The sequence below is a fragment of the Lactuca virosa genome, chromosome 9 (genome assembly GCF_052849685.1).
Source record: "Lactuca virosa cultivar CGN04683 chromosome 9, Lactuca_virosa_CGN04683_v6, whole genome shotgun sequence".
In the NCBI taxonomy this organism is placed as follows: domain Eukaryota; kingdom Viridiplantae; phylum Streptophyta; class Magnoliopsida; order Asterales; family Asteraceae; genus Lactuca; species Lactuca virosa.
In genome coordinates, this window is record NC_136434.1 from 293003241 (window position 1) to 293028063 (window position 24823).

The following is a 24823-nucleotide window of genomic DNA, read 5'->3' on the forward strand; positions in this document are numbered from 1 at the left end:
TGGAATGATCTCATTTGATTAATAATTGTAGTTCAGGAATTTAACTTTCCGATCCAACATGCAGAATACACACAAGAACTTGCTCGGATCTATTTACGGGCAACAGTAAGCAGTGGCGCTCACAAAATGGATTATCCTGAAGGTAAAACACATTTTCTCCGAAGAAGATATTTCATTCGAGTCTTATATCTAATACCATTATTGAATGCAGGCGAGTATGCAACAGCAAGAGTTGCATCTGCAATTGGAACCATCATGCTTGACTTTTTACTTGGTTACTGTGAAGTTTCCCCTTGAAAAGGAATAACATACAATTTATAAAACTTACTTCTTGGGGCTAAGTGATGTATCAAGGGCGTAACAGACAATTGGTAAATTTTGGTTATACAATTAGTCAATATCAATTCAGGTTAATCTGTTTCTTTTTTAAGCTTTACTAAATTTGATGTATATTTTTTTTAAAGTACAATGTTGTAACTAAATTTGGGTCTTTCTGTTTACCAACAATGCCTATCCGAAACAAGATGTTGAATGACCTCTAAAACATTTCTATATTTTTTTCAAAATTTCGTAAGTCACGTCTTCTTGATAGATAAGTTACAACACAAGATTTGAAACAAAAACCACACAAAAAGTCAAGAGTTTTATGTTTAAAATTCCCACTACAAGAAAAAAGAATAAAAACATGTTTACCCATTAAAAACTTAAAGTACATTGCCTTATTTATCCCAACTTACTTTTCTTACAACCACATAAAAAAATCATTGAGTTGTACACAACGAATTTTGGGTAATCTTTATGAAATATATGATAACACAATATTAATAAAATAAAAAAAAAACAATTGGGTACGAAGTCAGAGCTTTTTTTACTACTAATAATAATAATATCCCACCAATATCGGTATAAAAAAGGTATAAAATAGCACGGTTAGAAAACTTAATTCCATTCGTGGACGGTACATGAAGGTCCGGGGGTGTGTGGGATTACTTTTAAATAATATATATTTCACGAATTTTTAAATTTTGAAAAGTAAAAGTGAAAAGTTATTTAAAAATAATCACAAACACACTCGGAATATTGGTGCGCCCGTTGGTCAACGCCTCTCTCGCACTGAAGATAAAGTTGTTATCCTCAAGAAACACAGAGTAATTGAAGGAGGAAGAATTTTGCAGGAAGGGGATGGTAGGGACAGAAGTATAATCGACAACCGAAGAATTTTCTGAAACCTAACCGCACCGACTCCGTTGGCCGATGGAATTCCGGCGACAGTTCAGCAGCCCTTGCTATTGAAACTGCAACAAGATTTGATACAACGAGTTCTTCTTGAGCAGGTGGTTCTTTTCTACTATATTAAGGTTTGAAGTCATTTGGGTTGGCGTTAATTGCTAAGAGAGAACACAAATGTCGTCACAGCTACACCTTGAGGATGGTTCCCTTTACAGTTCCGACTCGTCATCCAGACCGTCCAATTTACCACCTGTATCTACATCTAGTATCGACTGGTCATCCAGAGAGAGAGAGAGAGAGAGGTGGGCCCAACTTATTTATTTATTTTTTTTCATTTAAATTAAATAGAAAAAACATAAAAAATATATCAGAAGGGCGTTAAAGTCATTTCAGTTTATAGAGGGACCAAAACCACAAACAAACTTACCTCAAAAGGACCATAAAACCAAAAGAAACGAGGTTTCGACTAAACCTCGAAAAAAATCATACAACATAGACCATTTTTGCAGTTTTGTCTAATGATAATAACTAGAGGGGAATCATGCGCGTCGTTGACGCTGTGTTTGTTTTTTTTCCTTATTTCAAGCTGTATCAAATGGTAGAACATAGTATAATATTAATCAAAACATATTACATATACAGAAGGGGTCTTCATATGACAAACAAATCATTGAAAGTATGTTGCTATTTAGTGTATTTTACCCTAGAAAAGAACCCAAAAAGTTAAAATGTTTTGAGATGATTTACCATTTGTTGCAAGCCACGACCAGAAGAAACAATATCTATAGAACCTTCCATGCTAGGTGTAGTCTGTGGAAAAACGATGCATAATCAAAATATTAGAACCGACCATCGAGATAAATTAAAAGTAATAAAAATCTTATTCTTTATTGGTGGAAGGATCTCATTCGTGTTCCACAACTGCGTTTGGTTCTCAAATTCCGACGGAATTGGAATCTGATATTCCATTCCATGGTTGAATTGTTTGAAAAAAGTCAAAGATTTTACTTAAAAAGACATAATCTTTTTTCTTAAAAAAATAGAAAAAAAAAATTGGATAAATTGGAGGGGATAATGATTCAAATAAAATATATAATTAATTGATTTACTAAATTAAAATATATTCTAATTCATAATTAACTATTAAACAGCAAAAATAACAATAAAACAAAAAAGGTAGTTATTGTGAGATTGGTTCCACTTCCATTTATCCTACTCTCATTATAAGGAACTAGGTGAGTGTCCCCGCGTTGCGGGGTTAGATGTGACATTTTTTGTTCGGTTGCAAGTTGTGATCAAAACACATAGCAATGGAGCACCGAAATCAGGTGGCAAATTGTCTGCCCAATGCAACACAAAGTGCTCATCAGCAACCATGTGATCAGAGTAGCCACCGGATGTGATTGTGCCATCGGATGAATCAGTGCAAACAAATTCCATTCAATGTGGTATTGAATCTGAAAAAATTGGTTTTATCAATATAAAAAGTGCGCACATGGTCCTAAAAATGCAAAAAATTATTTTTTTAATATTAAGACAGTGTGGAGGGGCAATATGGTCCTAAAACTATAAAAATTGACTTTTATTAATAAAAAAACAGTGTTTAGGGCAATATTGTCCTAAGACTGTAACAATTGATTTTTATTAATATAAACATCACGTCCTTTATATGTTTATCAACTGCATTAAAACTTTGAAAAATAGAATGCTAGTAAGCTTTTAACACCAAATTAATCACAATATTAAGCTCTTGCCTATAAACGAATCCAAACATGTCAATGAAACCCTTCACAAAACACTAAAAATATAAAAGTCAAGCATCCCTCGTGTTCTTCAGAAAAAAATTAAAAGTTTTAAACAGATACCTTTTTGGGTTGTTTAATTGCACCAGCCGTAATTTTGTGTCATCTGAGCAATAGCTCATTCAGTCATTCTCTCTCACCCCCTTCAAATTCTTTCAAACCTGCACATCATATGAAGTTTGTGTGTGAAGGACATGAAAGAAATGAAGAAGATAGTGACTTTACAACAAACAGTCAATTTCTTTTTAGTCCCTCCATACCAGTATATAATTAAAAGACATTTATTTTTTGATTTAATTTTCCATCTGCAAATGTATGAAAACTCTAATGACTCGGTTCAAACTATACTCTTTTACAGCAAGCATACCGGGATACGAATTTTTCAGCAAACGTATCGGGATGCAAATGTATGAAAGTGTATCGAGATACGAATTTACATAAATGAAAGAAAACATACCGGGATACATATTTTTCAGACCATCTGCCTTCGGAAATACTCTTTTACAGCATCCTTTCAGTAGTTAAAAAAAATGTTACTGTATCTTTTAGAATAACTATATATGACAATTTTTGTTATCTTCCATAGAATAGTTTCAATTGTGATACATAAATATATCAATAGTTTAACTGTTAAAAAAAATCATCATGGTAGAATTTATGGCAAATTTTACATTTTATAATTTGGTTTTGAAATTTGTCTTATTGCACAACATCATATACATGAATTTGTAGTCAAGCACATTTTTGAACTATTTTTTGCAATGTTAAACCTCGCTGTCTAATATTTTTGACTCAAAAATTCATTTTAATTTTTGTATATAAAGTTCTTCACGTATAGTCCTTCCTTTGATTCTAATTAATAGATAAATCAAAATTTTCACCAAATATGTCAAAGTTATGCATTAACGAACACGAAGCAAATTGTCATAAAAAAGAAAACATGTTCTATTTTGTATGTAGCGTTATAAACATCAATCCATCATCAAGATTCCAACAAAGGTATGCGTTTTTAGTTTAGATCATGTTTGAAATTCTTTACTGGTTTGTCTACTAAAATTTCTGGTAAGGCTATTAATACATCAATTCAGCATATTAAGGCTATTATCACTACTGAAGAGGTTTGGATCTTAAAAGTAGGTTATAAGAGAAAATACATACCAGCTCCTGTTGGACCTTCTGACTTTGTTTAAGAGCAACTGCTTTGTAATCCGTCAATCTCAACCATAGGAACTGACTTCATTGCATATTACAATAATACCCTCATTACACGAACCATGAAGATATTCCCGTAGTTTCCTCTGCGATCGATCTGCAGTTGCTGCTCTCCTTTGCTTTTCTATTTTCTGTTCTGTCTGAAATCTACACAAGAACATGAAAAGTAAGTGCTTAAAGACTGTTTTTGTTGGACACAAACGATATCAGTTGAGTAATTTGGGGTAACCACATCTATTATTTCTACTTTTTATTTTATTAAAAGCCAGATATTAGAGAGAGCAAAAAGAAGGCAACGATGCACGGTAGTTCACCGGCTTATTCTTCAGTTTCTCCACAAAGTTTAGAGGCTTTGTTCTCCTCTTAATCTCTATTTATCCCTTTCTTTATCTACCTTCTTCGTTAGCAACAATCGAACACACAAGCACAAACAATCGATTTGTAACTTTTGTTTCTTTACCTTCTCTATCGATCTCTATCTTTCAGTGGAAACGTGAGGAATTATTGAACTATTTAAGTAATCCATTAAGTCATCTGCAAGAGACGATAGAAATCAAACGTTGGGAAGAAACTGAACGGATAAATTGGATGAGCAGCGTACCGGTGAGTCGGTGGCGAAAGGTGATGACGATGTGTCTGTAAAGGTGGAGGCGATGCTGAGTAGTCGGCGGCTGCAGTTGATACTGACGACTCTGTTCGTAGTCGTGGCCTATTTACATACTCAATGGCGGTGGAGGTCATGTTCTGGTCATCTCCAACAACAACTTCTGATCAACACGGAACAATCGGGTGGAGACAGAGAAAAAAGGAAAGAGGAACAATTCCAAAGCGGGTCGAGGTAGCGAATAGTCTTTGATCGAGAGAGAGAGAGAGAGAGAGAGAGAGAGAGATATGATAAGAGTAAACGGTGGGGATGGTGGTTCTCAATAGCTTCTACAGAGAATCACTCGGGGAAGGATCCAGATGGAGCGGTGGGTTGTAGATTAGAACAACAGAAATCGATAGCTGATTGGCCCAAAAAACGGTGAACACAACACCTATCCATAAACAACATACAAAATGGCATAAAATGCCCACATGAAAACCGACAACAACATTAGACAGAAGAGAACACCCAAGAAAACAATAAAATTTTAAAAAAATAAAAAATAACAGCAGTGAAAGCGTAATTGGATAAGAAAACGGCGAACGAACACGTGGGCGAAAGGCAAACAAAATCTATAAAAACTGTCAAACAACACCCTCCAAAATAGAAAAAACAGACAAAAAAAAGAAAAAGTAAACAGACAGTAAAAGAAAGGAGCATTTGTGACAAAAAATACTGAGGTTTACTGTTCCCCAACATGGTCCAAGTTTAATATGTATATATAATTGTTTAGCAGCCAAACTCCCTGCTCCACTTCTATTAAAGCCAACTTATAATGTTTCCTGTTTTTTATGTTTGTTCACTTTTCCAAAACACTAATTGATTAACTGTATTCTTAATAAAAAAAACAAAAACAACCATAAAGTATTATATTTATTATAACTTAAATAGGAACGAAGGTTTACCAATTATAAATAACCTGCAAATACAAGACATCTTCAACCTTTGTTCAATTCATTTATCTTGATGGCTGCTATGTATTCACTTTGCTTCAAGGAAGTAGAACAGGTATGCTCCCATGGGGAATCAAAATTGAAACTAAATAAAAAAAAACAAATTGTAATGGAAGTGGTAGCAGATGGTGACGATAAACTCATCAAAAAATTCGCTAAAATACGATTAGAAAAAAACTCTAAATTTTTTTCTTAAAGTATGTTTCATTTTTGTTAGGGTGAATATCAAGGATCAAAAGAATATATTAATGCTAATTTTTCAAAATCCATATAAACTACCAAAAAATATTTTGGAATTTTCAAAAAAAGCCATAAAAATACTCAAAAAACAACAAACTAAAAAAAATATCAAATTGAAATGTACTGATGATAGCTTTTATAAATAATAAGTTTTTATAAATTGTAAAGATTATGAAAATAAATGAAATGTGAAGTTACTTGAGTTTTCTTGAAGTATGAGCAAGATTAACCACAGTTGATTCCCACATTTCGCTTAATGGTGATGATATGTGAGCCAAAGTCTTTTTAGACCACCATTCCGCCTTTTTATACCTATAAAATTTAACCAAGGGCAAAAGCATCATTTAAAAAAAAGCAAAAGTCGACGAAATTTGAAACGAAACCTAGCTATAAGAATATTTTTCAGACACAATACTCATTTTTGGATTGTAGGTAGAAAAAGTAACATACCACATACACCAAAGGGCAAAATGGTTATTTTTTTGGTTTACTCAAATAAAGAACGGAGTAAAGAATGTGTACTCTTTCATATGATAAGCAACAACTCCAAGCTCATTATACACAAGTGGATCCAAAGGACATATTGCCTTTGCTTGCAAAAAAAACTATACACAAAAAAAAAATGAAATTACATCAAACCAAATAAAGAAAAGGGTATTTTAGACATTTTGTTAAGAATGTGGTATACCAATTAGCACCTGATCAGCGAGTTTGAAGGTGTGGGTGAAATCGTTTATGGCTTCCACTTACTTCTTAAACACTAAGGGTCTAAGTTCCATAAGTTTTTGCAATCTTTGGACCTAACCTTTTACTTTTGCAATTTTGGTCCTAATTACACATATTCCTTTCAATTTTCGGCCTTTTTCAGACGGTGTTAAATTTCACTCGTAAGAATTATAGAAGGATTTTTTGATTCGTCGGCCACACAAGATATTAAAAAAAATAATGATATTGGCATTTTCACAAACACTTGGAGTGCATCGTTTGAATACATTATGCTGATTGCTAACCTTTTCTAACAAATCGAATTTAGGACTGTATTGGGCACCACGGGTAGTAAGACGATACCACCAAAACAGAAATCTCTACAGCAAGCAGCGGAGCCGGCCTTCGTCTTCTTCGTTGACTTCACACAAGATGGAAAACCCACGACTGCAGAGAGCACACACATATTGAGGTCTTGAACTTGAAATTAGAAATAAGAACAAAGAAAGAGATTGGAGCAGGGGTTGGATTATGATTGTTACTACCCAATTGTGCACGACGATCGAAATCAAGAAGCCAACAACCAAAAGCCAGATTACGGAATATGATGGCGGTGGCGAGAATATGGGCTAACATCCGGAAAAAAGCGATGAGCTTGCCTGTGCGTGTCATTCAGAAGTGGAATGGAAGCAAGAGATAAGAGATCCTTCCATCTGTACATTCAATTGAAAAGTTCAATTTCAATTATAAAAAATACGTATATGTTTATGAGGAAAAAAAACCTTTCTGTGAGTAGCCCTCAGTTGTTCTCCGAATGAAATCTTCGTCATCATCTTCTTCTTCGTGATGATGATTCTTCACAGTCCTTACCATCAGCTCCGATTGCTTCCGAAGAAACACAAAATTCTATCATCACATAAATGGCACAATTAAGGCAAACAATCAAACCCATACGATACACATAAGCAAGGGTGAAGGTACGGTAGAAGAATGTTGGAACGGGGTTTCTTGCATCTGATTGGTAAGACAAGGTGCTGGAAACATAAAGATGTTAAGGCGGTGTAGAAGATAACGATTACCAAAATTTTTAAGGCGGTCTGTAAAAAAAAAAATTTAAATAAAAGTGACGGCGAAGTAAAAAGAAGCAACAGGTGTGGCCAAAGTAGTAAATGAAGGAAAAAAATGTGGCAGAAATGAGAATTGGCAAAAGTTACTGTTCACCAAATTTTTAACAATTAATAGTATATATAATAATAATCCACCAACTATCGGTATAAAAAAGTATAAAATAGCACGCTTAGAAAACTTAATTCCATTCGTGGACTGTACAAGAAGGTGGAATATTTGAGCGCCCGTTGGTCAACGCCTCTCTCGCACGATAAAGTTGTTATCCTCAAAGAAACACAGAGTAATTGAAGGAGGAAAATTTTTGCTAAAAGGTGATGGTAGGGACAGAAGTATAATCAAGTATCGACAACCGAAGAATTTTCTGAAACCTAATCGCACCAACTCCGTTGGCCGAGGGAATTCCGGCGACAGTTCAGCAGTCCTTGCTATTGAAACTCCAAACAAGATTTGATACAACGAGTTCTTCTTGAGCAGGTGGTTTTTTTCTACTATATTACGGTTTGAAGTCATTTGGGTTGGCGTTAATTGCTAAGAGAGAACACAAATGTCGTCACAGCTACACCTTGAGGATGGTTCCCTTTACGGTTCCGACTCGTCATCCAGACCGTCCAGTTTACCACCTGTATCTACATCTAGTATCGACTGGTCATCCAGAGCGTCCAATTTGCCACCTCTACCTACATCTAGTAAGGAGACCAGATCCTCGTCCCCAAAGGGAAAACTAGTTTGCCATCAATTTACAATTGCTCAGATTCGATCTGCCACCCAAGACTTCAACGAAAGCTTGCTAATAGGGAAAGGTGGATTCGGGAACGTCTACAAAGGCATAATCGATAATGGAACAAGAATCATTGTGGCTATTAAACGGTGGAACTTCAATTCTTCTCGAGGTGTCCGAGAATTTGGGGCTGAAGTTGATTTACTTCCTATGGTGCAACACCCTAACATAGTGTGTTTGCTTGGATATTGTACTGATGACAAAGAGATGATCATTGCTTATGAGTATATGTCCAATGGAAGCCTTGGAGATCACCTACACAAGCATCATACTCCATTATCTTGGTCACAAAGGCTCAAGATATGTATTGATGCTGCACGTGCGTTAGAATACCTCCACAATGGGACTAGTGGGCAAGAGGTCATATACAACAATGTGAAGAGCGCTGATATATTGTTAGATAACCAGTGGACAGCCAAAATTGCAGGCTTTGGATTGTCTAAAATAATCCCTATTGATAACTACTCAACCCATGTTAGTACTGAAGTTGTAGGCACATTTGGGTATGTAGATCCAGAATATATAGCAACTGGCAGACTAAGTAAGAAGTCTGATGTGTATTCATTTGGAGTGGTTTTATTGGAAGTGCTATGTGGGAGGCGTGCAATCGATAGAAATCTTGATAAGAAACAGCAACTACTGGTGAGATGGACTCAAGACTGTATGAGAAGAGGGGAACTAAAGCAGATCATTGATCCAAAGTTGAAGGGGCAGATTTCGAGTACATGCTTGAATGATTATGTGAAAGTAGTGGAAGGATGTTTACATGAAAGTCAAGAGCAACGTGTTACAATGGCTGAGATTGTTACTGGTCTTGAGTCTATATTGGCATTACAAGAGAGAAGTGATAATTCTATTCCCCAAATGGGTATAAATGTATCTGGTAGGAGGTTGGATAAGCAATTCTTCTCCTACGGACGGAACTCTGGTAAAAACAAACCTCAATTATATTTTCTGCATGTGTATAAATTTATAATCTGCCATGGTGCATCGATTTGTGAAAATATATGTATTTTTTTTTCATAAATCTAGTATGTTATTATGAAATGCACACAAGATGAAAAATAAGTCAAATTATAAGTACCATAGTAACGTTATGTCCTTAAAATCCTCGTAATATATGATTGCCAAAAAAAGCTAGTGAAGCTGACTTTCATATGTATATAATGTTAACCAAGTGTCGATGTTTAGAATGAAGAGATATAACATTAGTACAACTTTTTCATAAGACAAAGAAAAACACCAGGAGTAATGGATGAAAAAATGTTGGTTATATATATAATAATGTATCCATTACTACTTGTATGTTTGTGGAATCACTCAATCACCCATATCAAACCTTGAATAGGCATCATTGGTCCTTGAGTTCAGCTTTCTGTCTTATTGCCTATCGGCATTTATCTACTTAAAGTACTTTTGCTTCTAGTCTTAGTTGGGGTGGGTATTTTTCTTCTGACTTACTACACTAACTAGTGCCTCCATATGTGTATATATAAAATTATGTATGTATGTTCTTTATCCATGTATCACTCTGTTCTTGACATTCCTCGGTAGTTCCTTGTTGATCTTTAGTATACTTTTCTTTGCAAACACATGCTAATATTGCTTTTCATTTCAGGGGGAAGCTACTTTAGCAAGGTCACAAGGCTTTTGTCTGCCAAATCCCTCCGGCATAAGGGAGATGATGGCAACATATCCAAACCGTCCAATTTGCCACCTGTATCTACATCTAGTAAGGAGACCGGATCATCGTCCCCAAAGGGAGAACGTTTCCATCAATTTACAATTTCTCAAATTCGATCCGCCACTCAAGACTTCAACGAAAGTTTGGTCATAGGGAAAGGTGGATTCGGGAACGTGTACAAAGGCACAATCAAGAGTGGAACAGGAATCATGGTGGCTCTTAAGAGGTGGAACCCTGTTTCTCATCAAGGTGCCACCGAGTTTCAGGCTGAAGTTGATTTGCTTCCTATGTTGCGACACCCTAACATAGTGTCTTTAATTGGATCTTGTACTGATCGTAAAGAGATGATTCTTGTTTACGAGTATATGTCCAATGGAAGCCTTGGAGAGCACCTACACAAGCATCGTACTCCGTTATCTTGGTCACAAAGGCTCAACATATGTATTGATGCTGCACGTGCATTACACTACCTCCACAATGGGAGTAGTGGGAAAGAGGTCATATATAACAATGTGAAGAGCGCTGATATATTGTTAGATAACCAATGGGCAGCCAAACTCACAGACTTTGGATTGTCTAAAATAATCCCCACTGATAACTGGTCTACCCATGTTACTACGCAAGTTGCAGGCACATTTGGGTATATCGATCCAGAGTTTTATACAACAGGCAGACTAAGCAAGAAGTCTGATGTGTATTCCTTTGGAGTGGTTCTATTGGAAGTGTTATGCAGGAGGCGTGCAACCGATTGGAATCTTGATGAGGAACAACGGGGATTGGTGAGATGGGCTCAACACTGTATAAGAACAGGGAAAGTAGAGCAGATCATTGATCCAGATTTGAAGGGGCAGATTTCGCTTAAATGCTTAAATGATTATGCAAGAATAGTGAAATGCTGTTTGCGTGAACATCAAGAGCCACGTATTACAATGGCTGAGGTTCTCTTTGGTCTTGAGTCTATAATGGCATTACATGAGAGAACTGATAGTTCAATTCCCCAAATAGGAATAACTACATCTGATTCGGGCTTCCAGAAGCATTTCTTTTCCTATGGAGAGAACTCTGGTAAAGCCATACTTTTTCTATATTGTCTCCTTGTATATGAATACATACTGATACTGTACTGTCGCATCATATTTCTATACATACTTTCATGTATAAGTGTATAAATCTTGACCAAGTGTCTGCTCGGAGGATTTCTAGGAGACAGAGGATACAACATTAACACAAGTATTTTCATAAGATAATCAGTAAATGGACTGAAATCCTTTTAGTCCTCTCTTAATTAGCTCTTCATTCAGAGAGTACTCTTTAATCATCATTTGTCCTCTTTATCATACATACTTGTATTCCTCATACATCATTCTTTGGCCCTTTTAATTCTCCAATTTCTTCTTCTCCACTTGTTCAGTCCCCTGTTGTTCTCCATTTGGAATAAAGTAATTCTTTAATACCACTTCTGTTATTGTCACCAGAATTCTTGTTATAAAAACTGCATAGAAGTTGTATCCAACAGCGTCCTTCCTCTTAAGCTGGTGCATTGCTTAATTTCTAAGGAATCAAATTAACTAATATGAAGTTGACTTTGTGAGATAAATGCATACAAGAGAAGTTAGTGATACTGAGATATTAAATTATTTCTTTCTATATTTGGCCAAAAAGAGACGATTCTATTAAAAGTTTGTGTCATATCTTGGTTTATTCAAGTAAAAAGAAGAAAAGTAAAAGAATGATGATAACATGTACATTCTATGGGCTTGCTTAAGCACTATGTATCATTTGACTTACCTCAAGTGCTTGTGTGTGTGTATTTGTGTGTGTGTGTGTATTTGTGTGTGTGTGTGTGTGTGTGTATATATATATATATGTATATATATATATGTATATATATATATACACACACACACATATATATATATATATATGTATATGTGTGTGTGTGTGTGTATATATATATATATATATATATACACACACACACATATATACATACATACATACATACATACATATATCACCCTACTCTTTTTTCTTTGGGTGATTCCATGTTGATGTTTAGTATGTTGGCCATGTAACCATTCTTTAGTATAGTTCTTTTTGCAAAAAGATGATAATATTGCTTTTTCAGGGAGAAGCTACTTTAAAAAGGACATTGAGGTTTTGTCTCCCAAATCCAACCAGCATGAGGGTGATTATGGTGACATGCCAGAAAAGGATGTGGATTTTATATCTGAAAAATCATATGAGCGCCTTAAAATAAGTTCACAGCAAAGCATCAGGTACTCTAGTGACGAGTTTGATCCAACTAGTGAGCCAAACCATGAAGTCATTGATGAAGACCAAACAAAATCCTTGTATGAATTGATGCACTTGGAGTATATACAACGAGCTGATGCCTTGATGAGGATGAAGGACTTCTTACACCTCATCTGGTTTTACCATGTGAAAAAAGAAGCAGAGGTAGACTTTAGGTCTCTCTTAGACAAATTTTCCTCATTAAATGAGTACATAAGAACGTCACTGGACTCTCCAAGGGATGGAAGCTACCTGATAGAAATTCAAACACTTCTTCAAGACATTGAAGAACGTTTAGATGATGCTCATTTTGATATGGTGGCCTATTTACCAGAAGACAACAGTTTCGGGTCTGTAGGAATTGAAAATCTAGCAACAGGAGTCAACTCTGGGCAGGTTTCTATTGCAAGTTTTTGGTCAGGTATACCAGAAGTCCATGCTAGTGTAGTTGCTTCGGCTACCCACAGAGCTGTAAACTGTATCAAGGATTTGAAAGTCAAGAAGCTTGGTATTCCGGGAAGTGGTTCTCAGGAAGTAGCAGAAACATTGAAGAATATGCCAGAGTTAAGAAGCGCGTTTGATATGGTCTCGTGTGTGCGTGTAAAACGTCATAACATCAAAGAGCTTGTGAACGATATAGAAGAAGAAATATATCTGTGGAGGAAAAGAAGCTCAGAAACTGACAATGAAACAATTGTTGTGGAAAAGTACCTGAACTGTTTGTTGTTCGTAGATTGCAGTGACACTTATATCGATTTGCATGACCCTGAGTTCAAATTGTCCAAATGGTTTGAAACTGTGCAGATAGTGATGACAAGTGGATCAGAAAATGCTTATTGCCCAGTGGATATAGAGATCAGAGTTGAGGATCATCTTCTACCTTGGATATTATTCTCTGCAAATGTTGACCTAGAAACAGTGAGCAAGTACACTAGGATTCAAGAAATGGCAACACGTTTAATCGAAAAGTGTCATGGCCATTTACTCGCCATCATTTTACTTGCAAGGGCTTTGAGAGGTGTGGTTCAAGTTGGTGTTTGGGAATTTGCATTACAGGAATTAGCCTCACAAAAAGAGTCTTCATCATCATCACAGTTGGGTGTCACAAGTGATGTCATGGTGAAGGTGTTAAGATTTATTTGGTCTCGCATGGAAAGCTTGTCTCAAAGGTGCATTATACAATTTGCAACACGCTACATAGGAACAGACTTTGATAAATTTTTGTTGATAAACAGTTGGATTAGAGATGGGTTGGTAAAAACTGTACAGGAAGGAGAAAATGTCTTTGAAGACCTCATACGTTCCTTCCTTCTAGAACAAGTCGGGAATAATTGTGTTAGAATGAGAGATGAGACTCGAGTTATTTTAGTTGCTGAATTTGCACCTCGTGCATATGGACTTTATCTTAAGCAAGATGGTTCAGAATCAAACAGAATGCCAAACGTTGAAGAGTGGGATGCAAGGGAAATCCACTTAAGTAATAACGTAATATCCGAGCTTCCAGATAACCCCAACTGCCCAATTCTTGTAAATTTATTCTTGCACTTCAATCAAGATCTGATTGATATTCCCATCACATTCTTTGATAACATGCCTAGCATCCAAGTTCTAGATTTGTCAAGCACGAGCATAAAATGTTTGCCATCTTCCATTTCCAAGTTAACAACTCTTGGAAAGTTATTCATAAGAAACTGTGACCTTTTGATGGAACTACCACCTGAAATTGGAGCCCTTAAGAATCTCAAGGTATTTGATTCAGAAGGAACACAGCTTGTATGCTTACCAGAGCAATTTGGATCGCTAACCAAGTTGGAATGCTTGAAGTTTTCTTTGTACAACTTTCCAGACAAGCCCAAAGCAAGCAACCAAAGTATGCAAATAATTCATGTAGCAGTTTTGTCAAAACTTATAAGGTTAAAGGAACTAAGCATTTGTGTGGATTTTTATGGTGAATGGTGGGAGGATGAGGTCAAACTTATCATTGACATTTTGCCTAAGTTTTGGAACTTGGAATCTTTGAGACTATATTTCCCTACCATAGAACTGCTGGAGATGTTTATGGAGACACTGAACTGGAGAGGGGTCCCTCTTTACCAACATTTGTCAAATTTTGGTTTTGTTGTTGGTCACCTGCAACAACGTCTCATATCCCGTGTCCCACTTGACCTTACTAAGACCTTTGCAAAACTGCCAAAGTGCCTGACATATACAAATGGCGAGGGGGACACACAAGTGATTTCCAGGGTGCTAAAACATGCTAATTCTCTTTTCTTAGATCGCCACTGGACTCTCCAGTCCTTGTCTGCCTTTGGGCTGGCGGAGATGGAGAAGCTGAAATTCTGCATGTTATCGGAATGCAATGAGATGCTGCAGATTGTCAATGGACGCCATGTAGAAGATTTTTTCTATAGATCATTTCTTGGATCATTACAACATCTGTCAGTTCATTACATGAAGAGTCTTGGTTGCATCTTGGATGGTCCAATTCATAGTCGGTGTCTGTCCAATCTAAAAACCTTGGCGATGCATTCATGCCCTGAGTTGAGGACCATTTTTACGCAGGGGTTGCTTGAAGGTCTCACTTGCTTAGAGTGTCTTATCGTTGAAGACTGTAGTATGATCAATAGCCTTGTTAGTTTGGGGTCCTACAACTCCACATCAACTCGTTATCTTCCAAGCTTGAAAAAGATATCACTTCTACACCTCCCTGAATTGGTTAGCATCTCTCGTGGTATAAGTATTGCCCCACGATTGGTAAGTCTTGTCGTTTATGATTGCCCAAAACTTGAGAAACTATCCTACATGAAAGCATTTGATAATGATATCAAGGAAATTAAAGGAGAGAATGAATGGTGGGATGCATTGAAATGGTGTGAACCGGAGTGGACCCGTGGTCGACCTAACTATCTGGCTAATGTTTTCATCCCACTTGGAACAAATGGTGACATTATGGATGAACTTGCTGATGCTGTGAACATTCTCCCTCATTTAAGTGATTAGTTTTTTTTTTACCACAGGTGAAGTTTCCTATCTTGATATCTTAATATCAATTGATCTCATAAACTGTATCATTCTTTATCATCTGAAACTTGAAAGCATATCAATTCACCACTACCGAACGGGGTATAAGGGATTCTAATATGTATTGAAATAGTATGATTTCTTTTAATGTGTGTTAGGTATTGGGGAGCTTACTAAGGAAGCAGAAAGAAACAGTGCAAGTGGACACACGCCTATGTGAATTTAAAAACGAAGTGTGTGTTAAAAGGTGTATGTTTGGGTGTGATTTACATATGCCGAAACTTGCTAGAATGAAAGTATTTTATTCCTGGTGATCTAGTGATAAGGGAGAGGGCAAAGTTTAACTTCATAGTAGACACTTGGAAAGCGTTGAAGGCGAAGCAAATCAACACTTTTGTATATCTTTTTGTAGTAGTGAACTATTTATATATTTTACACCCAATTGTTAGAAAATGTGATAGCTTTGTTATAAGTTGTACAGACTTTTGTTTCGTAGTATATGATGTATTTTTCAAGAAGAATTTCTATATTTTTGGTTACTTGATTATAGTTTGTTTGTAGTCTTTGAAAGCATTGTGTGAAGAATTTGTATATTGTTGGTTACTTGATTATAGTTTGTTTGTAGTCTTTGAAAACATTGTGTGATAGTGTGAATGCATGTTAGGTAAGTGAAACTATAAAAAATATATATATTACAGGTGATGTTTATAACTTTCAAACATTTACAATGAGAATGCAATCATATTTACAAAAATTAGACACTACGAAATTGGAGTTGGACCAAATGAAAGACAAAACTAGTGAATTTTAGATGTTTAGTAGTTCTGGTTTTGATGGTCTTCTTGGTGGATGCAGTGTTTTCAGGAAAGGGTTTATGTATTGTTGTATTGCTTCTAATAAGTATGTCTTTTGTATGGATAATGTAGTGTTTGTATTATGCCTTTTGTATGGAATATGTGATGTCCCTTGTTTACATTGTTCAGATAAGAGAGTGGAACATTTAATACTTTGGGATGTGTAATGGAAAATAAAGACTGCGTAGCAGTGTTTTATACGTTGACCATATGCACTTTTATCATATTTCTTCCTTATAGCATGATACACTATCTGGCTACTATATATTGATAGGGTAATGCCACAGTTGACTGCTATACATTAACATATGTGATACAAAAGATGTTTCCCTGAGCAGAATTATTATCTAGACTCAGACTTTAACAAAACCAGCTTCTTAAGCTACAGAAATATCTACCACAATCACCAAAACTTACGAACTACTAACTCAAGAATCATGTAACAATCAATAAAACTTCATGTAAAACAAATTCGATTAAGCCGAGACCGAAGGAAAACCTCCTTATAGTTTACACAATGGACACATAGATGTATCATTCTCTTTATTGCAGAAAAACAAGAAACTTCTCAGATAAAATCTATACATGGTTTACATGATAACTAAGCAAAAACTTCCACCAATGTATAAATAAAATCGAACAAACATGTAACAAGTAACAACATATGTAGGCGTGTGGTAACGGATTTTATGAAAGCAAATACATATTAATATGTGCTACAACAACATAACCTAGAATCCCATTGGAATGGTAAAGGTAACATGTGATACAATTATTCCAATGCGCTGCAGCCACTAGAGTAGTTACCACATCATCAGACATAAATTGGCATTTGCATTTTCATGATCTCTTCAGCTGTTAAAACATAAAGCAATAGTTACACCAACTCAGACCATTCTGTCTACATATTCTAACAGATTTATCTTAGTTTTACCCAATTTTTTGTTTGGTGCTTATACTACTGACTAAAACAAGTTTCCGTTGTTGTATTGGCACATTATGTTTTGCCTGATACTTCTGGCCAAAAAATAAACTGCCATAAATTACCCAATTTTCCTTGTTAAAATAATGTTGCTTTTAAGGCTCATTAGGGATAAATGTTTAGGATAATGGGAATGTAGGATCGGAACATCACACATAGTAGCTAAATAAGTAGAGAGGCGATTAACATTTACAAGGTATAGTTGCTAAATAATTAGAATGGCCAACAATATTACAATGCCAAAAGGAATATTCTTTTTCCCTGTTTTTACAAAGATAATTACTTAACATGAGTTGACATAAACTATATGATCTGAGATATATCTTGAAAAAAATTCTTTTTTATTGTCAAAACCCCTTAAAATAAATACAATTGACAATCCATGTTTGCTATATATGTTTGTTGCTCAAGTTCGCAAATGCATCTCTTTTTGCTATGATAGATTATATAATCATCTAACTTTTCAGTAAAATATAACTAGTACTCTAAAGATTTTATTAAGGATAAATGGCCTCTTACCTTAAGGTGCAATAGCGTCGAAATTGTTCTTTAACATCCTTGTCATTTTCTAAAGCTTCCCACCAACTTTTCTCTGTTTCAATGGATTTCAGCTTTGCAGCACCATCTTTTTGAAAAGGTAATCTTTTCAATTCGGGACACCCAAGAATCTTAAGTCTCTCCAAAGAAGGCCACTCAAATGAGTTACTTACCAGTATGCTTGTAAGTTGAGGCATATCAACAAGTATTAGTTTCTTTAGATTTGGAAGCACCGGAGAAACAACATTTACAGACCCACTGAATATTTCTTTCATCTCGGAGCACCCTTTGACTTCTAGATGACGAATCTCAGGAAGTTGTAGAATTACACCATATGTACATACCCATGTCAACATGGGACAGTTACATAAAATCAAAGTTTTCAAGTTATTTAGACCTTGCATTGGACCTTCTGAGATGTTCTTCAAAAATGGCAAATTGATCATGTGTAATTGTTCCAAATTGTTTAATATCAAGCTACCTCCCGTGTTACCATCCACTATGGTCCTCATCTTGTTGCAACCTTTGATAACACAACTACGGATTTTGTTCATGTTTGCAGGAGTGAAGTTGGATAAGTGCTCAAGTTCATTATGATTCACCAATTCAATTGCAACATCATTACCAAGTACTTGTGAGATTGTGTTATTGCTAACTTCTCCATTGAACTTGAAATATGGCATGAACTTCATAATGTGAGGAGGCGATGAGATATCACAACCTATAAAAATTTGGCAGTTTTTGAGTTTAGAGCTTTCTACCTTGTCGATGTACTTTTGAAGAAGTTTTTCATTAGGAAAGTTGATCTTCCAACTACCGCCTATAGCTTTGATGAGATCTACCACCTTGTTAGGAGAACAAAATTGAAGAAGTGAAAGATTTGTTAACGTAAAAACATTGACAATCAAACCATATAAAAGTTTCTCCAGCCCTTCCTCAACATCAATTACCAATTCTTTAAGCTTAGGAATCTTGGAGATTACTTTGATGTCTTCAGCTGCTTCTTGAATAGGAGAGCTACTTGATGAGCTAGTGAAAGATACCAACAAACGCCTTAGACAGATCAATCTCTCGACTTGAGGTGGTATGTTCGCTAATCCGCTGCCACGGGTATCGAGCACTTCGAGTTTTTGAAGATTTCCAATATCATGAGGAAGCTCAACTAAGGCCACACACTTTTGCAAATAGAGAACTTTCAAGGTGACTAGGTTCAAAACAGAGCTTGGTAATGATGTAATTCTCGTATCATATAAGTCAAGGACACGAAGACCTTTCATATGATTAAAGAATGCTCGTGGAATGACTTCCAAATTAGAATTTTTCTGCAAAAATAGCGTCGAAAGCTTTGGACAATCTGGTTCGTCAGGTAATGCATTCATTTTACTATCAACGAGTGAGATCCATCTCTTGTTTTTCCAACATTCCACATCCAAGGGCTTCTTCAATGCTTCACCAAATTTTACTAGATTTTCTTGGTCTTCGTTAGTTGACAAATTATATAATGCGGCTAGGCGAATCAATTTGTGCATCCTAATACACTGTTGAGTATTTTCTTCAACCAATGAGAGCATCTTAAGATAATCCAATATGTCACGTCCACTAACACGTGTTCCTTCCACATCATCAACTGTGTCGAGAAGTTCGTCTGCTGCCCAATTGTCTAGTAGGCAATCCTTTTGAATGTCACTATCTTCCGGATACAATGCACTATAAAAGAAGCATTTCTTTTGGACAACTTTCAAGGAATCAAAAAAACATGCCAATAACTTGTATATTTCTTGCATGGTATCATCTCCTTTTTCTGGCCATTTTCTCAAGTTTATTAAACCATCATGCCAACTCTCTTCGGTCTCCTTCACTCTAAACACCCCTGCTGCTACCTTTATCATGAGTGGATGATAACCACACCAATTGACTATAAGAGGCATTAGACGTTTAATGTTGGAGTTTTCTGCAAGATGTGGTCGATCCAATACACTTTTGAACATATCCAATGCTTCCTTTCTGTTTAATGTTGCAACATTGGTTTGTCTCGTTGCAATTGAGGAGCAAACATGTCGTAACCTAGTTGTAAATACTATTTTGCTACCATTCTCGCTTATAGGAATTCCAATCTTATCTAGGCTCAGATCTTCCTTAACATCATCAAGAAGTAGCAAGTACTTGATGTTTGTCAACTCTTCTCTTATTCTAGATGCAATTAGGTCAATGGTAGTGGTAACCCCGATATTTAGTTTCAATCTTTGGATAATAACTTGCTGAATTTGGTCGATGCCTCTATTCTCGATGCTTCCTTCTCTTGATACTGTTACCCAGATTACTATATCAAACATTTCAGCAACCTTGACATGGTTATTCAAATTCTGCATTATCGTTGTTTTCCCACTCCCAATAAGTCCATGGATTCTAATGCCTCTAACCTTTTTGTCACATAACCAACCCAATGTTTGTTCTAATGGTTGTTGGAGAGTTGGAATATTTGTAATGTTTGAAGTTATCATCTCCACAACACATGCAGGTTTTTTGTCAACCAAAACATCTACCAAATGTGTATCTTCTTCCATAAGAGCAAAGACCCGAGAGGCTGTCTTCCTCATCTTCTTAGTGAAGCTAGAACGTGAACCAATAGAAAACCAAGATGACCTTTTCCTTTCCTTTGTATATTTGGCTTTTAAATCATCCACTTCTTTTGCAACCACATTTACTCTGTGATTCCAGTTGATGTAAGCATTGGATGGTGTCATTGTTGTCTTGTGCCTTTGAACCATGTCCTCATGATCATCCCTTTTCGCAATGAGGGTTTGCATTGCATCATCCAAAGCTCCATGTATTTCGTCCATATCTTTTGATAATGCAATTGTTTGCTTAAGTGGCTCCCATAATGCTGTCTTACCTTGGATAATTGCTGCTGCCACACCAGCACCAGCTGCTATTGCTTCAGCCATAAGCAGAAGTAAACCCTAGAAAACAAAAGGAAAAAAGCTAGTGAGTGTGAAAGTATATTATAGTAGGAAATATGGAGCTTTAAATACATAACATCTATCGGTAAGAGTATAACAAGTAGATGGCCATGCAAAGATGTATGTTTGTGAAGACGACCAGATTTTCTTCTTTTATGCCTATGTTCACGTTTCCCTCCAAATTAACTGCCAAAATGCTAGTCAAATAACTGATCCATGTCATATTTGACTTGGCTGTATCAAGTCAACAGTGAATCCAAAGGAGGTCATACAGCTGTGTTAACTTTAATGCTTAAACTCACAAAATTATGTCAATCTGACATTATGATCAAACAACATGGTTGTGTTAGAATCACCCAATTATTTGGCATTGTCCTGTTAATGTGTCAGAAAGCCAACTGGGTAAAAACATACACAAGGTAATACAAAAAAAAAATAGGGATAGCAAATGTTCAACGCATCATTAATGTTCTGCTGAATGCTTTCAGTTTTGATTGAAATGCACACAATTTGTACTTGTACATGTCACCAACTATCAATTAAATCCACAGGAAATAGTTCAAGCCATGTTTTACAGCCCAAATCGATGATTGCGGTTGAATTTTTATGTAATTTACCATCAATTTTCACATAGCATATACTTACAATGGATTGCAATCGAGAAAATTCGTGCAAATATTCAAGTATTCACACTGTCATCGGCACCAAACAGAAAATTTCCTTTTAAAATTGCAATCACAACTACTACAATCAACGAAGTAGATGAAGAGTTAACGATGTCTAGTTACTGCACATATATCGGTGAAGTTGAAGTTTGAGTTTACTTAGATTACCTTGAAGTCTTGAGTAACTTTAGAGTTATAAGCACTCGATTGCTGGATTTCTTCAGTTCAAATATTTAGCACAAAAGAGCTTCGATTAGATTCACAGCCACATACTTCATTCGTTAGCCGTTGACCTGTGCCAATAGAGCAAAGTCTTCGGATAACGATAAACTATTGTCCTGTTTTCTTTGAGAGGGGAGAGAGGTTTGGGAAATAAAATGAGTAGGAAGTAGGAACGGCCGACGTTTTAATTTGGGCATATTAACTAAATTAATCACATTTTCATTTATTTTAAAAAAAAATTATCTTTTTTTTTTCTGAAACTAACCAACTATTTCTAAACTGGCCATTTCGGAGTAGCTGAAATCTGGTCAAACTCATTGCTAAGGTCCGGGACTCCGGTGTTATATATATGGGACCCACATTCTATATCGTGATTTTGTAAAGGGGAAATGAGACAAATGTCCTATAAAGTTTCTAGGATTTGTCAATTCAGTCTCTAAAGTTTTTGTCTGGCTTTATGGGTCCCTAAACTAGGATACGACCTGCTCTTTTAGTCATTGCCAACCTGTAACAGTCGGTTCACCATGCGACAATGACCATTTATACCAAAAAAAACTCACATTATGCCCCTATAAAACCAAAAAATAAGTTCAGGGATCAAATGCTTATACCACAAGATCGAAGAAACAAACTACTAAATTTCACTTAATTAGATGAAGAAACATGTATGTTGAAGTCAGGATCTTTCAAAATTCCTGCTCCAACAGCTCATTTTATTTCTAAAACCGAGGGTTTCTTCTCATTTTCTCAATATTAGGTTTCTTCTTCTCCCAAATCACTTCGATCTTGTGGCATAAGCATTTGATCCACGGATTTATTTTTTTGGCTTTATAGGGGCAGAATGTGAGTTTTATTGGTCTAATGATCACTGTCGCATGTTGAACCGGCTATTACAGGTTGGCAGTGACTAAAAGAGCAGGTCGTATCCTAGTTTAGGGACCCATAAAGCCCGACAAAAACTTTGACATTATTCTCGGCATGGATTGGTTGTCGAAGAACCACGCAGACCTTTTGTGTTATGAAAAGATAGTACGTATTCCCATTGAAGGGGAGAATCCTATCTATGTCTATGGTGAACAAGGAACCTTAAAAAAATAATATCTTTCCTTAAAGCCCGTAAATTCATATCGAAAGGGTGTTCTATCTATCTGGCCTACACAGTCGATGTCTCAAAAGAAGATAAGAAAACGGTGAATGATGTTCCCATTGCTAAGGAATATCCAGATGTTTTTCCCGAAGAATTGCCTGGACTTCCTCCGGACAGGCAAGTAGAATTCCGAATTGACCTTGTGCCTGGTGCTGCTCCGATTGCTAAGACTCCTTATCGTCTTGCGCCAGCTGAGATGAAAGAAATGATGATCCAACTGCAGGAATTACTTGACAAAGGCTTTATCCGACCAAGTACCTCTCCCTGGGGTGCTCCGGTACTGTTTGTCAAGAAGAAAGATGGATCGATGCGGATGTGCATTGATTGTCGTGAGCTGAATAAGGTGACTATCAAGAACAAGTATTCACTACCTCACATCGACGATTTGTTCGATCAACTTCAGGGTGTTAGCTATTTCTCAAAGATTGATCTAAGATCTGGCTATCATCAGTTGAAAGTTCAAGAGCAGGATGTACCGAAGACTGCTTTTCGTACTCGATATGGGCATTACGAATTCCTTGTTATGCCGTTTGGTTTAACGAATGCTCCTGCTGTATTCATGGATATGATGAATCGGGTATGCCGCCCAATGCTCGATAAATCTGTCATCGTATTCATAGACGATATTCTAATCTATTCCAAGTCTGAAGCTGATCATGCCGTTCATATTCGTGCGGTGTTAGAACTTCTTCGAAAGGAGAAGCTTTATGCTAAATTCTCGAAATGTGAATTTTGGCTTCGCCAAGTTCAATTTCTCGGCCATGTTATTTCTGGTGACGGTGTATCCGTAGATCCTACTAAAATTGAAGCTATTCAAAATTGGGAAGTGCCTCGTAATGCATCCGAAATTCGTAGTTTCTTGGGTCTCGCGGGATATTACTGGAGATTTATTAAGGACTTTTCTCGTATAGCCGTACCTCTCACGAGTCTTACACAAAAGGAAGTGAAGTTCGAATGGGGTGAAGCCCACGAAAAAGCTTTCTCGACTCTAAAAGATCTTTTGACCCATGCTCCAATCTTATCACTTCCAGAAGGTGATGATGATTTCTCTGTATATAGCGATGCTTCAAGATTAGGACTCGGTTGTGTGTTGATGCAACGTGGTAAAGTGATAGCCTATGCCTCAAGACAACTGAAAGATTATGAAAAGAATTATCCCACTCATGATCTCGAACTCGCTGCAGTGGTATTTGCCCTAAAACTTTGGAGACATTACCTCTTTGGTACAAAATGTCAATTGTATACCGACCACAAGAGTCTCAAGTATATATTCAGTCAGCAAACTCTGAATATGAGACAACAACGAGCCATGGAGCTGATCAAAGACTATGACTGTGAAATCCTATATCATCCTGGAAAGGCTAATGTAGTTGCCGATGCACTTAGCAGAAAGGTTTATCGTAATAGTATGTGTTATGCTATTACTCACACCACAGTAAAGTTCACTATCCTAGATGAACTAGAGAAATGGCAAGTAGAAGCCCTAAAGCCAGAAAATGTGAAGAAAGAAGGGATGGTACATTACACCGATGTTTTACTTGATGATCCCCAAGGACTGAAGGTAATCAAGAATCGGCTGTGGATTCCGAAGATCGGTGGATTAAGAAAGAAGATTTTAGATGAAGCCCATAAGTCTAAACTGTCAATACATCCTGGTACAAGTAAAATGTACTACGATGTAAGAGCTGATTATTGGTGGCCTGGATTAAAGAGAGACATTGGAAGATATGTACAAGAATGCTTAGTATGCTTACAAGTCAAA

The 24823-nt window shown here is 36.3% G+C and overlaps 2 protein-coding genes and 1 long non-coding RNA gene across 5 annotated transcripts; 1 reads left to right on the forward strand and 2 right to left on the reverse strand.

Annotated features, from left to right (window-relative positions):
* Positions 1 to 1826: 1826 nt before the first annotated feature.
* On the reverse strand, positions 1827 to 5302 carry LOC145137192 (uncharacterized). Of its 3 annotated transcripts, XR_013720935.1 has the most exons (6): positions 4846 to 5302; positions 4705 to 4778; positions 4191 to 4391; positions 3490 to 3543; positions 3096 to 3193; positions 1827 to 2040 (listed from the first exon to the last, which is right to left on the reverse strand). It is a non-coding gene; the product is annotated as an uncharacterized LOC145137192 (long non-coding RNA). The 3 variants fall into 3 exon arrangements; XR_013720934.1 differs by having other exon boundaries at positions 4705 to 5300; XR_013720936.1 differs by lacking the exon at positions 1827 to 2040 and adding an exon at positions 2047 to 2687 and having other exon boundaries at positions 4705 to 5302.
* A 2815-nt stretch (positions 5303 to 8117) lies between these two features.
* LOC145136505 (uncharacterized) lies at positions 8118 to 16233 on the forward strand. Its single transcript, XM_079070630.1, has 4 exons — positions 8118 to 9622; positions 10313 to 11443; positions 12507 to 15690; positions 15853 to 16233. Exons 1-3 carry the CDS (start codon positions 8461 to 8463, stop codon positions 15671 to 15673), a joined length of 5460 nt encoding a protein of 1819 aa, XP_078926756.1. The 5' UTR covers positions 8118 to 8460; the 3' UTR covers positions 15674 to 15690; positions 15853 to 16233.
* Positions 16234 to 17070: 837 nt separating this feature from the next.
* On the reverse strand, positions 17071 to 22068 carry LOC145136673 (disease resistance protein RPS2-like). Its single transcript, XM_079070785.1, has 3 exons — positions 21861 to 22068; positions 18050 to 21027; positions 17071 to 17403 (listed from the first exon to the last, which is right to left on the reverse strand). The coding sequence occupies exons 2-3, from the start codon at positions 21010 to 21012 to the stop codon at positions 17400 to 17402; spliced, it is 2967 nt and encodes a 988-aa protein (XP_078926911.1). The 5' UTR covers positions 21013 to 21027; positions 21861 to 22068; the 3' UTR covers positions 17071 to 17399.
* Positions 22069 to 24823: the final 2755 nt, after the last annotated feature.